This window comes from Myotis nattereri, assembly GCF_964212035.1.
Source record: "Myotis nattereri genome assembly, chromosome: 2".
In the NCBI taxonomy this organism is placed as follows: Eukaryota; Metazoa; Chordata; class Mammalia; order Chiroptera; family Vespertilionidae; genus Myotis; species Myotis nattereri.
This window is the reverse complement of record NC_138076.1, coordinates 82,024,138-82,042,481: the sequence shown is the minus strand read 5'-3', so window position 1 is coordinate 82,042,481 and position 18,344 is coordinate 82,024,138. Positions and strand designations below refer to the sequence as shown.

At 42.4% G+C, this 18,344-nt stretch overlaps 2 protein-coding genes across 2 annotated transcripts in view; one reads left to right on the top strand and one right to left on the bottom strand.

The window, feature by feature from the left end:
- The window catches only part of WBP4 (WW domain binding protein 4), a gene marked incomplete at its 5' end in the record, with an annotated part of 33,122 nt that extends 27,784 nt beyond the window's left edge, over positions 1 to 5,338 (bottom strand). The window contains 5 exon segments of the mRNA XM_081082537.1: positions 84 to 207; positions 304 to 366; positions 4,740 to 4,812; positions 5,081 to 5,151; positions 5,153 to 5,338. Of these exon segments, the coding sequence (XP_080938663.1) occupies positions 84 to 207; positions 304 to 366; positions 4,740 to 4,812; positions 5,081 to 5,151; positions 5,153 to 5,338 (517 nt within the window).
- A 625-nt stretch (positions 5,339 to 5,963) lies between these two features.
- ELF1 (E74 like ETS transcription factor 1) overlaps positions 5,964 to 18,344 on the top strand; it is a 125,354-nt gene continuing 112,973 nt past the window's right edge. The window contains exon 1 of the mRNA XM_081082536.1: positions 5,964 to 6,518. The gene's annotated coding sequence lies outside the window, so the exon portion shown is untranslated. The remainder of the gene's footprint in view (positions 6,519 to 18,344) is intronic.

Below are 18,344 nucleotides of genomic sequence, written 5' to 3'. Positions count from 1 at the left end.
GGTATAACCTCTTTATGGAAATAATAAAAGCTAACTTAGCATGACCTCTGGTGTTACTTTTAAAACATGCTATTTTTTTTTACCTGACTCTAAGCCAAGCCTTTTCAAATCCTCTTGGTATGCTTTCAGGGCAGCTTCCTCCATTGCAGCAAACTCCTTTGATGCCTTTTCTTCTTCCTTTGCCTTATCCAGGCTTTTCTGTTTAATCTTTGTAAGACACATTTAAAAGTGAAAGCTAAATAAAAGACTGATATTTACATAGAAAAACTGGCAAAAAAACAAAACAAAAACAAAGTAAATTACCTCACTGATCCTCTTTGCAACATTTTCTTTATGATTCTTTCCTCTTTCATGAAATTCAACACTCTTGAAAATAAAAAAAAGAAAATACAAAGGAATACTACATAAACATCATAATGCTCACATTAAAGTAACAGTAAACTTGGGAATGGAGGATAACAAAATTAAAACTAAAATGACTGGTAGAAAAGATACAAAATAACTTGAATGCAAATTGGCCCTTTTTACCAAATGATACTATAGAACTTAACTACTATTACTAGAGGCCTGGTGCACAAATTCATGCACGGGAGGGGGTTCCCTCAGCCTGGCCTGCACCCTCTCGCAATCTGGGACCCCTTGGGCATCCCTCTCACAACCGGAACTGTTGGCTCCTAACCGCTCACCTGCTTGCCTGCCTGATCACCCCTAACCACTTGCCTGCCTGCCTGATCGCCCCTAACTGCCTCTGCCTCAGCCCCTGTGGCTTCATCTGGAAGGTCGTTCAGCTGTCTGGTCTAATCTATTATTATAGATTATGCCTTCTGACTAGATCTCCTTTGGTGCTTAAAATATAACCATAATTACCATATTAATGGAGGAAAATACAAGGTACACTTGATGACTAATCTAGTGACTATGATTATAATGAGGACTCAAACAAGACATGAAGCCAAAAGAGTGGGGAAAAAAAAATCTTAATTCAAGAAACACCTCTCAACCTAGTGTCAAAACCAGTAAGTCTCTAGAATTTACACTGCTCTACTTGCCACATTAGATAAGAGACAATAACCAATGATCCTTAGAGCCATATTCCTCCATATTTCCATATTGGGAGAAAAGTAGACATTAAAAAATTTATCTTAATTGTAAACAAATATTCTTATATAATGTGGTAATGGTACAAAATGTGAAACTCCTATGAAGAACAATTTGGAACTATCTATCAAAATTAAACTGCTACATTAGAGTTCCCTAAAAATTCATGTGGAGAGAGCTTCAGGATATACTGTTCAATTAGAAAGTAAAACAAAACGCCCTGGCTGGTTTGGCTCAGTGGATAGAGCTTCAGCTTGCAGATAGAAGGGTCCTGAATTCAATTCCAATCAAGGGCTCATGCCTGGGTTAGGAACTCGACCACCAGTAGGGGGAGTGCAGGAGGCAGACAATTGGTGAGTCTCATCATGATGTTTCTATTTTTCTCTCCCTCTTTCTTCCTCTCTGAAATCAATAGAAATGTATTAAAAAAGCAACAACAACAAAACAACTGTGGTACAACACAGTGTATAGTATGTAACCTTTTATGTACGTTAGATTAAGAACCTATATACATATAGAAACAATAGAAGGCAAGACAATGAAAAGTGGTAACCTGTGAGGAATGATGGTAACTTGGATGAATGACAGAGGTGGGTGATTGAATGTTATCACATATTTATAACAGCCAGAAATGCTCCCTATGGTTGTGCACAATAAGAATTATCTGCTAAACTTTGCAAAATAAGTTTTGTAAATCAAATCTTACATAATGAATTACCTGAGCTATTCTAAAGTACTGTGAATTCCTCTTTAAAAATGTGACTTTTTAAGGCAAATGTTCATCCTTTTTCATATATTAATTTTTCTAAAATTTATTATACACCACAAAGACTATTACAGGTCCATTAAAAATAAATTAATTTTGTTTCTAAGTAAAGGTTAAAGTGGTGTGTATTAGCAATTCAAGGAGATGCAGAAAGACTATCCTAGAGAAATTATTTACTCTACATAACTCATGGAATTCATTGAACTGCTTTACCTCCAAGAAAGACACTATCAGTGAGTTGTGTAGGTTGGCCTAAGTCAGTGGTCGGCAAACTCATTAGTCAACAGAGCCAAATATCAACAGTACAACGATTGAAATTTCTTTTGAGAGCCAAATTTTTTAAACTTAAACTACATAGGTAGGTACATTGTTATTAACTTAATTAGGGTATTCCTAAGACTTAGGAAGAGCCACACTCAAGGGGCCAAAGAGCCACATGTGGCTCACGAGCCACAGTTTGCCAACCATGGGCCTAAGTCAAACAAGACAGTCAAGAACTTTAGCAACTATTAAAAAAGACCAAAATCAAAACAAAATCCAAAAGAAAAACCCAAACTCCTTGTAGACACATCGATGTTTCTGTCTCTTACAGACAATCCTATACAAGAAAAGCCTAATATTCAAACTGTCCCCTTGACCGGGAGTTCAATAGGGAGTTCGACTAGGGGGCAGGGCTGGCTGCCCAATCATCGGAAGGGAGGCCCCGGCTGGTGGTGGTGGCGGTCACAGGCAGCAAGGAGAAGGGAGGTCCCGGCTGGCAGCCGCTAGGGACCCTACCCATGCACGAATTTCGTGCACTGGGCCTCTAGTAGTAAATAAATGTCTACTAAACAAATACAACATTGTTACAGATAGGGCTACTATTCTTTTGTGCATCCAACTCTATCAAGTACAAAGGATTTGAATATACAATGTATTTTTAAAATACCTTAGCCCAGTGGTTGCAAACTGCGGCTTGGCAAACTGTGTCTCGCGAGCCACATGTGGCTCTTTGGCCCCTTGAGTGAGGCTCTTCCACAAAATACCGACTTCCGTGCATGGGCCACGAAGTTTCTATTGCATTGTACGTGCACGCCCGCATGTGGTATTTTGTGGAAGAGCCACACTCAAGGGGCCAAAGAGCCACATGTGGCTCGCGAGCCGCAGTTTGCCGACCACGGCCCTAGCCTATGGGTACTATGTACATCAAGCATGTCAAACTCTCGGCCCACAATGAATATTTTTGCGGCCCAGTCAATATAACATTATGTAAGAAACATTTTAATAAAAATTTTGTAATTTAATTTTTACAATATCCTGCTATAATTAATAACTATGATGTTTGCTAATGACTGATCACTATAATTGTGTTGCATTCATTTCCCTTATGCACTTAATGCGCAGGCTCATCATTTCTCTCCACTAATACTAGCAGTGAATATTTTAGCAGCCGATTGCCACATCATTAGTCTTGGACTGACTTGTTTGGTGTGTGCAACAGGAAATATTTCGCTTTTGGAGAACAAGAAAAATAGTTATTTGCGTTAAGCTTATTAATTTGTGCAGTTATTCAGTGTATGGTAAGCTAATGTTCTAAAAAAAATATTAATTTTTATTAAAATGTTCTCTTATTTTATGTTAACGATTACTCATTATTGCAGCCCTTTGTATTCAGCATGTCTCTATCAAAATAAACCTACATTTCTATGAAAATTGAAGCTTTTGTTTTTTTGTGGCCCACATAAACTTAAAACCTTATTTGGCCCATGTTAGCCTTTGAGTTTGACATGCTTAATGTACACAGTCCTATGACATGCATGAGAGGTGTAAAAAAAAAAAAGACAATGGTGCTGCTTTTTGTTTCATGTCTTAAAAGCTGAAACTAGACTAAGAGACAGTAATATAATTTGCTTAACAGAGTTGCCACTTTCATATTCCATGACAGAGGTAATGATGTCTTTTTCAAATTTAAGCATTCATAGACATAAAGCTGTGCATCAAGTATATTTAATTATCTCTAGAGCAAAAAACAAGAAAAACTACAATGTTTCTTCTTACATATTAAGGGCTTTCCACTTTTACTTGGTATGTGACAGTGTTACAAACAACACCATCATAACTGGATGTTTCATAGACATGGAGGAGATTACCCACACTCAAGGTTCATTTCCTAAATTGACTGAAGGGCCATAGTGAAATAATTGGGCTTAGTACATATATATACAAATTTAGGCCAATGAAAAGGAAGTAGGCACACAAGGAATGAAAAGATAACAGAAGCCCTAGCCAGTATGGCTCACTGGATAGAGTGCTGGCTTGAGGACTGAAGAGTCCCAGGGTGTGTGGGGGAGGGCAATGGATGTTTCTCTGTCTCTCCCCGTCCCTTTCACTCTCTAAAAATCAAAGGAAAAATATCCTCGGATGAGGATTAACAACAAAAAAAGAAAATAGATTTTCAACGTTCTGAAACATCTAGAGCAGCGGTTCTCAACCTGTGGGTCGCGACCCCTTTGGGGGTCAAACGACCCTTTCACAGGGGTCACCTAACCATCGGAAAACACATATATAATTACATATTGCTTTTGTGATTAATCACTATGCTTTAATTATGTTCAGTTTGTAACAATGAAAATACATCCTGCATGTCAGATATTTACATTACGATTCATAACAGTAGCAAAATTACAGTTATGAAGTAGCAACGAAAATAATTTTATGGTTGGGGGTCACCACAACATGAGGAACTGTATTAAAGGGTCGAGGCATTAGGAAGGTTGAGAACCACTGCTCTAGAGCAATGCGTATGAAAATGTTTTGCAAACTCCAAGTTTCGATAAAAAAGGGAACACTTCACATAAACACATTATTAGAATCTCTATTAGTGGAACTGCCATACAGGCCTGTTGTCCGCTATCCAGCACTTGCAGTAATCACAGAATTTCTTTGGTTGTGACTTCCAGTAGTCGGCCCTGAAAAAGGGAAAAATAAGTCTAAGCTTATTTATAAGTTAAACAGGTAAAACTCTGTATGCTTTACATCTTAGAATTTGAAATATACGCGTCTGCTACTGCATCTTGCCTTGCTATATACAACCGCGTTGTTTTATTGTCTGAAAGTGTTGCCACTCAGGTAGAAAAGTCTGCACCGGATTGAAAACTCCCTTAGACAAAACAGCTTAAAAAAAAAAAGTCGTCCCCCCATATGTTAACGTCATCAGTGTGAAGAAATGAGTAACACCTTAGCGAAGACTTGTCTTTCCTCCCCTCCTGGCATTTTGAGAGGCTGCTGTAATGGAGGTCTGAAGACGCTCACAAAGCTTGCTTTAGGCCAAGTTGCTTGCACCGAAAGAACAAACAGAGCGCAAGGCTCCTCTGGCGGAGGTGCGGCTCCTCCGAGACCATCAGCTAATGCAATTTGTTCTTGAGCCTCCGGGCGAGGGAGAGTTGGGAAACCCAAGGGACCTCTCGGCTGGCAAGACATGGGGAAAACAATCATGGCTCTAACCGGGCCGGCCGCTCCGGTAGGCGGAGGACTCGGGGGGCCACAGCCCGATCCCAGGGTCACCACACTCCGCGCGGCTCAAGCACCCGAGACCCGAGGCTGCGGCACCCCCCGCCGCCAGGGGGCTGGAGCTCGCCGCCCACCTCCCGCCCGAGAGCCCGTCCGCCGTGCCCCAGGGCGCTCCCTGGGCAGGGTTGCCACCCGGCCCCGAGAACCGGTCCGGCCGGTCCCCAGCAAGCGGAGAGCGCGTCCATCCCGCCTCTAACCGAGGGGCGGGGAGACGGGGACGGTGGCGGAGGGGAGCCGGGCGGGGAAAGGGCCGCCCAGGGGAACAACACGTCCTTGTTTGGAGCCCGAGACCCAACTCACATGACTGGCCCAGCCGCTCCGCGCGTCGCCCGCGGGTCCGGCCCAAGCTCGCGTTCCCCTCCCGGGGCGAGCGGCAGCCCAGCCGGCACGAGGCCCACCCGAGCCTCCGAGCCGCGACACCGCCCGGGACCAGGGTTCCACGGTTCCCAACTACGGGTGCCCGGAAGACGCAATCCGCGTTCCGAATCGCCTCCTCGTCCCCTCCCCCCCCAGGGGCGGGCCTCCGGCTCCTGAGAGGTGGGGTGGGTATAAAGGGGGTGAGGTCACCGAGAAGGGGCGAGGCGCGACGGGACCTACGCTGAGGGCGCTAGCCCGGAGCCTCCAGTCTCCGCGTCATCCCCCCCGTTCTCTTCCCCGGGGACCCAGAACCTCCACCCTCTCCTAGGCTCGCTGGCTCTTGGCCGGGGAGCTCGCGCGCCGCCTCCGCCCCGAACGCAAACAGCTGTTCCCCGAGACGTCGCCGCCCTCAACTTTGCCAAGTACTCCGCACGCACTTTGACCAGCGGAGAAACCCGGACCTGTAGGCTGGGGGCCGTTGGCGGAGTTAAAAAAAAAAAGAAAAAAAAAAAGGGAAAGGTGAAACCGCTGGTTTCGGGGCCGCGAGTTGCGGGGTTTGCCTCAGAACTTCCTGAGGCGGCTGTGCGGCCGCGTCCCCCTCCGCGACGCCCGCGCGCCGGGACCGGGCTGGTTCCCTCGCTCGGGAGCGCGTGGGCAGCGGCGGGAGCGGCGTGAGTGGCGCAGGAGCGGCGGGAACGGCAGCGGCGAGAGGTGGAGAGGAGGCGACGCGGGCGCGGGCGCTCGTCAGGTGAGTCACTGCGGCGTCCTCACCAGCACCTCCCATATGGTCTAGCGGTTAGGATTCCTGGTTTTCACCCAGGCGGCCCGGGTTCGACTCCCGGTATGGGAACGTCCTGTGCTTTTTTTTTTTTTTTATCTCTTTAAATTTCTTACTAAGAGGCATGGGCAACTAACTTATTTTATTTCCAGTGACTGGCTCCCCTCACCAGGTGAGGGTGTGGAACAGAAGACTTAGTGTGTTTGCTACTTGCGCCGTGCCCTGGGCTGGGCTGCGGGAGTCACGAGTGCTGCGCCGGGCGGGCTGCAGAGCGAGTGCGCTCGGCTCCCTCACCTCCCGGCGGGAAGGAGTTTCACTTTCCTTGAGGCTGCCCCCCCCCCCCCCCCCCCCCCCCCCGCCGCTCCGGTCCGTAGTCGTCCTTTCCCAGATGCTCGGGAGGGGTGGACGGTGAGTTCCGGCCTCGCCTCACCTCCGCCCCGCGCGCCTCTCGGACCCACAGCCTCCTCGGCCGCCCCCTTCCGACCGTTCCGAGTGACGCGGGGCGTATTCGCCCCGACCCTCGGCCGGTCGGGGAGCCGCGCCCAGCTAGGAGCCCACGTAAACTCATCGCTGTGGGGTAACGACACCCCCTCCCGGCACAGAGCAGCCTCCCGGGGGGCGCTCGCCTGGGGCGGGCGGTGCCCGCGGTGAGCTTGTTCCTGTCAGCGCGGCTGCCAGTCGCCGTGGAACCAGCCGCGCAGCCGCCGGCGTCTCCCGCGGAGCCCGAGCCCGAGCCCGGCCGGCGAGTTTGTCCCAACTTAGATCTCGGGGCACGGGCTGCAGTTCACAGCCCCTCCGATTCTTTGGCCTGGGAAGGGAATCTTTTATTTCCCCTCCTTTAAAGAACTACACACACACGAGCTGCGAAGAAAAATACCACTGCGATGAGATGTGTTTTAGAAAGAAAACTGACTTTCCGAAGAGTACAGCGCCTGGAGCGCCGATGAGAGATAATCCCGGGCGGAGGCGGGGCTTGGGAGCGAACATTGGCCCGAGACTGGGAAGGGGATGCTATAACAAAGTTTCACTGTATTTTTAAATATAGAAGAAGCCTTGTGTTTATTTCGAAGAAGGGGCAGCTGTGTCAGAAGCATGTGAGCTGTAAGTGAAACAAAAGCGTTATCTTAAATGCAAGCTGAAATTAGAAAATGGGGTGAGCTATATAATGTTTAGTCTGTGGTGGCCCTGGGAACACACAAAGCAGGGGAAAGCGGCTCGGATGGAGTTTCTGGCCCATGCCCTTCCTAAGAACAGAAGTTTTGGTTCTGAGTATGCTTTGAAATAGTCTGTCAGTATGATCTGCGTGATTAAGGATTACTGATGTCTCCATTGTACATAAACCTCCACAACTAGAGATATTTTAAATTATCTTTATTAACTCAAATATTTGAACGTTTACTCTATACCAAGCATGATTAGATGCTTTTGAAAGTTACTGGTGTTCACTCAGGTCCTTCGTGTTAGGAGGTAGTGGATAGAATATGAATGGAATCATATTTTAGCCCTTGTGATGAGCTGTATGACTTGTGTAGATCTTTCACCTTTTCTGTGCTCTGGGTTTAGAGCCATCAGTTCTTGATAATACATAACACTCACACACTTTGTTGAACAGTTCTTAAATAGGTTATGAGAGTGGAAAAGTTTCATTTAAATAGTGGGATTGTGTGATGATTAAGAACCATTTACTAAAAAATTATGTCCAAACTTGGAAGGAAGTAAAGACTGCTCTGCCTTAATTATCTCCAAATAGGGCTTAATTATTTTTTTAAAAAATTAAATCTTTATTGTTCAGATCATTACAGTTGTTCCTCTTTTTCCCCCCATAGCTCTCCTCCAGCCAGTTCCCACCCCACCCTCTGCCCTTACCCCTCCCACTGTCCTCATCCATAGGTGCACGATTTTTGTCCAGTCTCTTCCCCCATCCCCCTCACCCCTTTCCCCCCCAAGAATAGTCAGTCCACTCCCTTTCTATGCCCCTGATTCTATTATAATCACCAATTCATTCTGTTCATCAGATTATTCACTAGATTTTCAGATTCACTTGTTGATAGATGTGTATTTGTTGTTCATAATTTGTATCTTTACCTTTTTCTTCTTCTTCCTCTTCTTAAAGGATACCTTTCAGCATTTCATATAATACTGGTTTGGTGGTGATGAACTCCTTTAGCTTTTTCTTATCTGTGAAGCTCCTTATCTGACCTTCAATTCTGAATGATAGCTTTGCTGGGTAAAGTAATCTTGGTTGTAGGTTCTTGGCATTGATCACTTTGAATATTTCTTGCCACTCCCATCTGGCCTGCAAAGTTTCTGTTGAGAAATCAGCTAACAGTTGTATGGGTATTTCCTTGTAGGTAACTGACTTTCTTTCTCTTGCTGCTTTTAAGATTCTTTCTTTGTCTTTTGCTCTTGACATTTTAATTATGATGTGTCTTGGTGTGGTCCTCTTTGGATTCCTTTTGTTTGGGGTTCTCTGTGCTTCCTGGACTTGTAAGTCTATTTCTTAGACCAGGTAGGGAAAGTTTTCTGTCATTATTTCTTCAAATAGGTTTTCAATATCTTGCTCTCTCTCTTCTTCTGGCACCCCTATAATTCGGATGTTGGTACACTTGAAGTTGCCCCAGAGGCTCCTTACACTATCTTCATATTTTTGAATTCTTTTTTCTCTTTGCTTTTCTGGTTGGGTATTTTTTGCTTCTTTGTATTTCAAATCTTTGACTTGATTCTTGCGATCCTCTAGTCTGCTGTTGGATCTCTGTAGATTATTCTTTATTTCAGTCAGTGTATGCTTAATTTCTAGTTGGTCCTTTTTCATATCCTCCAGGGTCTCACTAAATTTATCAGCAGTTTCTAGAAAATTCTTGAAAAACCTTATAACAGTGGTTTTGAACTCTATATCCAGTCATTTGCTTTCCTCCATTTCTGTCATTTGTGTCCTGTTTCTTTGTCTCCGCATTTTTTATGCTTCCCTGTGTTGGTAGGGTGGCTTTGTGTGCTAGGTGTCCTATAGGGCCCAGTGGCTCAGCCTCCCCAATCACCTGAGGTGGACACTCATGGTGCATCCCTTTGTGGGCTTTGTGCACAGTCTTGTTGTAGTTAAGCCTTGATTGTTGTAGGTATCACTGGGAGGAATTGACCTCCAGGCCTATTGGCTGTGAGAATCAGCTGTGTCTGCAGTGGGAGAACTTCTGTGCGGAAGACACCCTTCTGGGCAAGACTTGCTTCAGTGGGGCTTTGGTGCTCACTGAGTCTGCCCCCTGAGTGTGTCCCTTATGGATCTGAGGAGTTGTAATCTGGATGGTCCCACTCTGACCACTGGGTACACTGGCTCTTGGATCTAAGGACGTGCTAATTTAGCCTCTGCCTGAGGCTCCCCAGCAGGAGCTATGAAGAGATTTGCAGATTCCCCTTCCTTGTTTGGTGTTTGGAGGTGCCCAGATGGGGCCCAGCTGTGAAGCAATGCAAGCTGCTGTGGGGCCTTGGGCCTTCTCTTGGAAGTTCTGGGTCTGTCTGGCCCAGCTGCAGTTTGTTAGGTAATTTTCAGATTGCAATGGGCCAGGGCATTCATATGCAAAAGCCTCTGTGCACAGCTTGGGTGGGGCGGGGTCTCAGGGAATCAACAGGACGGAGCAAACAGCCATGGCTGATCCTCAGCCCTGCCCTAAGAGGCCCCGAGTCTCAGTGTCCCAGTAATTGCTGCAAGCACCTCTGAGATAAAGCCGCCCTCGAGTTCCGAGTTCTGCCCACTGCCAGACAGTCCAGTTTCTCCCCATATGAGTCTGGGTCCCCAGAGACTCCCCCGGAACTGGAGTTCAGAGCAGTTGGGGGTTTGTGACTCCCTCCCAATTCAAAAAGCCGTGTCCTCAGTTGCCAGCCCTTGCCACGTGCGCCTCTGTACCTCTGCACGTTACTTCCGCAGCTCCTCTGAGTCTCAGTGTGCTTTTCTCTTTCCTACTAGTTGTAGAATTTCCACTCAGCCAGCCTTCCTGTGGTTCTGGATGATGTCTGTTTTGTCTTTTAGTTGTATTTTTGAAGTTGTTGTGGGAGGCAGCAATTTCTGGTGTTTATGCCACCCTCTTGGTTCTCTCTAGGGCTTAATTCTTGACTTTACATTTCGTAATGACTTGGTATCATATTGTACCAAATGGTGCTAAAGTAGATGTGGCTTTTACTGAGCATCCACTAATTCAAAAAGCTTTACGAGGTTTGTCCACTTGAGGGTATGCTGAAGGGAGTAGTTTGGTTTCTGTCCAGGATGCAGACTCATGTAGTTGGATGCCAGGCAGCACCCAGTAAGGCTGCATCTGAGTTGTGGAAGCAGAGGTGAGATATCAGTTCTACTCAGTCAAGAGGACTGGAAAAGAGACATCGAAGGGAGAATGTTTGCCCTGGACCTTGAAGAACTGGTTGGATTTCTTTAAGTGGGGAATGTGAATCAAAAAGCTGAGGTGAGGGAACAAGTATGAGACTGGTAAGTAGTCTGGTTCTGCAGGAGCACACAGTGCCTGGAGGCAGAGCCATGGAGATGAAGTTGGGACTAGATAACATGTTCTTTTATCAAAGATGACATTTATGTCTCTAGAGTTTTAAGAACATTTTTTGTCTCTTTGAAAAAACCAAATGTAGCAGTAATATGTGAAAATGCTTCTTTTAAAAGATTAAAACAATGTAAAAACATGTAGATTATTTTGTGTCCATAGGTTTTATGTTTAGCAATTGAATATTTTTAATTAGTAGAGTGGAGAAAAGCTGTCAGTTAATTAGAATTCAATAAAAAAAATGAGACCTAGATTTAAATTATGAAATTGATTGCAACTATGTTTTTATTGGCTTGCTTTTTTGAAAATGACATTAATATTCTAAGACAAAGCTGCTAGTTACTGTCAGTAAGGCATACACCTTACTTGATTCAGACTAGATAATAAATGTATAAGGATGTGTTCATATGCTTGTGATTCATATGCAGGACTACCAAAACACCATTGGTACTCATGTTTTAGGTGTTCTGTCTTGGGCCATAAAATAAAGTGGTAACTAATTAAATGCCATGGATTTACCCAAGTAGTCTCTTTAATATTTACTATTACTAGTTGTAGTTAGAAGGTATGTAAAAGTTCAACAGGTGTTTGCATAGATGGACACCTGTATTTAAAGAAATATAAGGTATTAAAAATGATTGCATTTTACAATCCAAAGAGCTTACTTATGGTCTCTGAGGTCCAAGATTATCTGGCCTCTGCTTACCTCTCCAACTTCATCTCCTAACTTCTCTGCCTCTTCCTTATACTTTAGTCACCCTGACTTCCTTTTGTTCCTTGAACTTCCCAGACTTACTCTTTTCTCAGTTTTATATTCTGCTGTTTCCATTGCCTGGAATATTCCCCCTCGAGCTCTTTACATCTTAGGTCAACATTATCTTCTCAGATTGGTCTTTTCTGACCACCCTACCGAGAGACTCCCTTTTGTTCTTGTTTACTTTCTGTTTAGTTTACCCTGTTTTATTTTCTCCTTTTTCTTATTTTATTTTACTTTACTTATTGGGGTAGTATTGGTTAATAAGATTATGTAAGTTTTAAGTGTACACTTTTGTGGTACATGTTCAACATATTGCATTGTGTGCTCACCACCCAAAGTCAGATCATCTTCCGTCACCATATATTTGGCCCCTTCCTTTTTATTATTATCTAAAGGTGACATGTTTATTTCTCTTCATGTTTATTTCTTGTGTTATTCCACTGGGATATAAATTCCATGAGGTAAGTATAGTGAGATGATTCTTATTCTATAAGATTCAAACAGCCGAAACCGGTTTGGCTCAGTGGATAGAGCGTTGGCTTGCGGACTGAAAGGTCCCAGGTTCGAATCCGGTCAAGGGCATGTACCTGGGTTGCGGGCACATCCCCAGTAGGAGATGTGCAGGAGGCAGCTGATCGATGTTCCTCTCTCATTGATGTTTCTAACTCTCTATCTCTCTCCCTTCCTCTCTGTAAAAAATCAATAAAATATATTTTTTTAAAAAAAGATTCAAACAATACAGATGTTGGGACCCTTATACCACATCTTGTATGGTATCATTTAAATTTTCTGGAATAGCAAATCTATAGAGAAAGAAGATAGATTTAGATTTTCTAGGGTTGGGGGTGAGGGGCCAGAATTGAAGGATGGGAAGTGACTGCTAATGTAGGAACAAGATTTCTTTTTAGTGTGATTAAAATTAGATGGGATGGCTGCATGATTCTGTAAACATACTAAAAACATTTGAATTCTCTTTGAATGGGAGAACTTTATGGTATGTAAAGTATATCTCAATAAAACTTGAAAAAGATTGAAGCAATAAAAAGCATATAGAATATTTGTCTCTACATTTTACATTTACCATTTGGATATTAAATATTTAAAAATAAATATGGAATAATTTAGTACTGCCACTGTTGCTCCTAGATAGTTCATGAATGTAGCAAGTGCTTATTAAATAGCTGCCAAAAGAGGTTAAAATATACAGGTATTTTAATTATGATACAGTGCATTGTGGGATAAATGCTCAGAGGGGACTAAGTTAAGGGTTGGTTACAAGAGTTTGAAGGTCTCCAAAATATCTGGATTTCTGTGAAGGGAATGGGGAAGGGTCTCTTAGAAAGCAGCATTTGAGGTGGGCTTTGAAGCCAGGTTAGCCTTTAGCTGGTGGAGATGGTATGGTGGGAGGTAAGGCAGGAGCCAGAGCAGCCGTGGGCAAACTACGGCCCGCGGGCTGGATCTGGCCAGTTTGAAATGAATAAAACTAAAAAAAAAAAAGACCGTACCCTTTTATGTAATGATGTTTACTTTGAATTTATATTAGTTCACACAAACACTCCATCCATGCTTTTGTTCCGGCCCTCCAGTCCAGTTTAAGAACCCATCGTGGCCCTTGAGTCAAAAAGTTTGCCCACTCCTGAGCCAGAGGCACATTAACAGTTCCTAGCATAGCACATTTTGGCTGAACTGAGGGAGGGAACAAGTAATGTGGGAATGGGAAATAAGGCTGCAAAATAGGTTAGGGTCTATAGCAGATAATGTTAGTGCTGGCAGATCTCTGGTGTCTTTTTGTCATCCCCAATCCCTCGTGTTCTTCCAATGGCCCACACTTGGGAAACAGAGAGCTGGCAATGTCTGGGGGCTTATTTCCTTTCTACTAATAAGTTCTCTATCCAAGACTGTCCAGTCAGGAGTATAACTTTGGAGCAGGGGCGTTGACTCATGCCCCTCAGTATCATTAGCACTTGGAACAGTGCTTGGAACCCCGTGAGTATTTAGAAAATATTTGAATGAATGAAAGCCAGGAAGTTGCAAGGCTCATTCATAGTGAAGTTTATTTTACAAATCCCCTTGACTCTTGCAGAACATTTAGATAGAAGATTTTGGAAGATTCTAATTATGAAGGTCCTTGAATTTGCAGATAAGGAATTTACTTAGCTAGGAGAAGGGATTTCTGGTAATATGATAAGTGTTTTAATAAATTAATTTGGTGGTGGTGTGCAGGATGAACTGAAGGGTGGAAGGGTTTTGTCTATGGTGTCCTCTCCCATTTTCCTATTCCTATTCTTGCTCTCATTTTCCCTGGGTTAGGCCTCAACCAAAGTCAGGGTCTCCTGTAGTACAGTAATAATCTAACAGCTCTTCTTACTTCCAATCTCTTCTTAAATAAGGTAGTCACAGCAAAATAGAAAGGATCAAAGGAGATACATTTAAGAAAAGTTTAAGATGTCAGGAAATAAACACTCCTAAAAGAAATAGGGAAGTTATAAAGCATAGATTTTTATTTTTAAAGCACAGGCAATTTTCCTTCCTAGTGTTGGTCAGACAGTAAATTTTTATTGCTCACCTGTGTGTATGTGTATGTGGCATTTTGAACACTGTAATTGTACATTGAATCCAGCGACAAAGTTAAGACTGTCATCTTGCCACCTTGTGGACAATATAGTTTAGAACTGAACCCCTCAAAATTACAATACACCTTCATTCATTTGAAACTCACTATTTTAGAACTGCTTATGGGTCTTCAACATTGGTATATGTAGTTATGTTCATGAAAGGGAAAGTTGAAATTAGTTTGTTTTCTGAGACATTTAAGTAAACAGAATTTTTAAGCTACAATCAATAGCTTAAAAATTACAAAGAAAGTCAAGGATGTTTTTTAAATGGCATACATCTTTCATCCATTGATTTTTAGAGAGAGTGAAGGGACAGGGAGAGGCAAAGAGAAAGAGAAATCGATGTCATATAGATTGGTTGCCTCCTGCATTTGCCCTGATGGCCAGGAATTGAGCCAGCAACTGAGGTATATGTATATGCCCTTGACCCATGGAACCCATAACCCTTCAGTCTGAGGGCTGACGTTCTAACTACTGAGCAAACTGGCCAGGGAAACATCTGTAACACTTTTAACAATAAAGATAAATAAATAAGGAAATCCTCCATGCTTTGATGAACTCAAATTGTAATTGTGTAAACAATTCAGATTTCATTATATGTTATTTAATTAGAAGGGCAGTCTGCTAAGAAATTAAACTGATAAACTAGCTTGAATCAAAATGAAATGGTGAGCCCAGCAGGTGTGTCTCAGTGGTTGAGTGTGACCTATGAACCATGAGGTCACAGTTTGATTCCTGGTCAGAGCACATGCCCAGGTTGAGGCTCTATCCCCGGTGGGGTGGTGCGGGAGGCAGCTGATCAATGATTCTCTCTCATCACTGATGTTTCTCTTTCTCCCCTCCCTTCGTCTCCGAAATCAATAAGTAAAAATATTTTTTAAAAAATGAAATGGTGATTGTGAAAGAATTATTTGTTCTCTGCAATTCAGGAAATGGTTCTACAAAGTTTCCCAACAGATGAGCTGAATTTACAGCCTAATGTCGTAAGTGACTTGCGCACTTGTATTCCCAGAGGTGTCAGGAGGGGTGTGGATTTAGCATTTGAAATTTGTGTTACCAGTTAGGCAGAAATGGGCTGCAGTACCATTCTGATGTCAGCAATTACATGTTCTTTCTGATTGTGATATCCAGGCTGAGGAAGACAATGGATGAGTATCCACTGAACTCCTAGTCCCTTAAATTACGTGATATTTCACCTTAGGACCTTTACATTTTGGTAATGGAGAGATTTTTCAAATATAATGTTAATAATTTTATTTTTATTTATTTATTTTCATTTTAATTCTTTATTGTTTAAAGTATTACATATATCTCCTTTATATGGGGGGCCACTCCCAACACCCAGCACATGCCCTCACCCACCCTACTGTCTGTGTTCATTGGTTATGCTTATATGCATGCATACAAGTCCTTTGGTTGATTTCTTAATCATGTGATATTTATCTTTCTCCAAGTGGCTTATTTCGCTTAGCATAATGTTCTCCAGGTCCATTCATGCTGTCGTGAATGGTAAGAGTTCTTTCTTTTTTACAACAGCGTAGTATTCCATTGTGTGGATGTACCATAGTTTTTTAATCCACCCATCTGCTGATGGGCACTTAGGCTGTTTCCAAATCTTAGCTACTGTAAATTGTGCTGCTATGATCACAGGGGTGCATATATCCTTTCTGATTGGTGTTTCTGGTTTCTTGGGATATATTCCTAGAAGTGGGATTACTGGGTCAAATGGGAGTTCCATTTTTAATTGTTTGAGGAAACTCCATATTGTTTTCCACAGTGACTGCACCAGTCTGCATTCCCACCAGTAGTGCATGAGTGTTCCTTTTTCTCCATATCCTCGGCAGCACTTGTCGATTTGTTGATGATAGCCATTCTGACAGGTGTGAGATAGTATGTCATTGTCATTTTGATTTGGGTCTCTTGGATGATTAGTGACTTTGAGTATGTTTTCATATGTCTCTTGGCCTTCTGTATGTCCTCTTTCGAAAAGTGTCTACTTAGGCCCTTTGCCCATTTTTTGATTGCATTGTTTACCTTCCTTTTGTTAAGTTGTATGAGTTCCCTATAAATTTTGGAGATTAGGCCCTTATTGGGTATAGCATTGGCAAATATGTTCTCCCTTGCAGTGGGGTTTCTTGTTGTTTTGTTGATGGTTTCTTTTGCTGTGCAGAAGCTTTTTATTTTGATGTAGTTCCATTTGTATATTTTCTCCTTAGTTTCCAATGTCCTAGGAGCCTAGGTAAAAATATTGCTACGACATATGTCTGATGTTTTGCTGCCTATGGAATCTCTAAGATTTTTATGGTTTCTCGTTTACGTCTTTTATCCATTTGGAGTTTATTTTTGTGTTTGGTGTAAGTGGGTGGTCTAGTTTCATTTTTTTGCATGTATGTGTCCAATTTTCCCAGCACCATTTATTGAAGAGACTGTCTTGACTCCATTGTATGCTCTTGCTTTCTTTGTCAAATATTAATTGAGCATAATGGCTTGGGTTGATTTCTGAGTTCTCTGTTCTGTTCCATTGGTCTATATGTCTGTTCTTGTGCCAGTACCAGGCAGTTTTGAGAACAGTGGCTTTGTAATACAGCTTGATATCTGGTATTGTGACCCCTCCAACTTTGTTCTTCTTTCTCAGGATTGCTGCGGCTGTTTGGGGTCTTTTTTTTTTTTATTCCATATGAATTTTTGGAGAGTTTGTTGTAGGTCTGTGAAATATGCTGTTGGTATTTTAATGGGGATTGCATTGAATCTATAGATTGCTTTGGGTATGGACATTTTAATGATGTTGGTTCTACCAATCCATGAACACAGTATATTCTTACATTTGTTTATGTCTTCCTCTATCTCTTTTTTCAATCTCCTGTAGTTTTTCGAGTACAGGGCTTTTACTTCCATAATGTTAATGATTTTAAATATTTAAATATTTCTGAGTTTTTCTCAAAAATGCAGCATGACAAACATGAAATATACTTTGAATGTTTGGTATATCCTTTTCAAAGTTAATGTATGGGATTGTGGGTTACTATTCTAAATTATTTTTTGCTTCATTTATATCTTATATTCTACACTTGATGTATATTGTATAATTTTAAGCTAAATAGACTATGAATTATGTAAATGTTTAGGTAGGCCCATAAGCTTTGCCACATAAAAAACAGTATTTAGGTATTATTTAAGAAAAGTAACTTTCAAAATACTTCATTGTCTATTTGCTTTTTTCCTAAATACTGGAACTAGGAGCCAGTAAAGTTAGAGTTATATTTGTTTTCTAACCTTCTTTAATGGTTTCAATATTATATTGTTTTTAAACTGTAGCCCTAGCCGGTATGTTCAATGGTTAGCACGTCGGCCCAAGCACCACTGAGTCATGGGTTTGTTTCCTGGTCAAGGGCATGTAGCTGGGTTGCAGATTCAATCCCCACTGTGTGCAGGAGGCAACCAGTCACTATGTCTTTTACATTAATGTTTCCCCCGCTTCTGTTCCCTCACCCTCCCTTCCACTCTCTTTAAAAAGCAATGGAAAAAATATCCCAGAGTAAGGATTAACAACAACAACAACAACAAAAATCTGTAAATGCCATTGAACTTAGAAAGAAATTTTTAGTCTAATATTTAGCCTATACTTAAGAAACTTTGTTATCACACAGTGGCTGCCTTTTGTGCTAGAATGGCGATTTAGGTTTAATGGTGCTTAGCATTCCCTTTACTTTTCACACTTGGGTTCATTTTCACAAATGGAAATATAAAACCTTTTGTTCTTTGAAAAGTAATTGCAGCTTACATGACTTGAATTTTGACAAAGCAGTAACAACTATTCCATAAGTTTTGCATGTGTGTTGGGTGCGTGTGTACAAATTTTAATTATTTTTTAGAAAATTTTAAATACAAA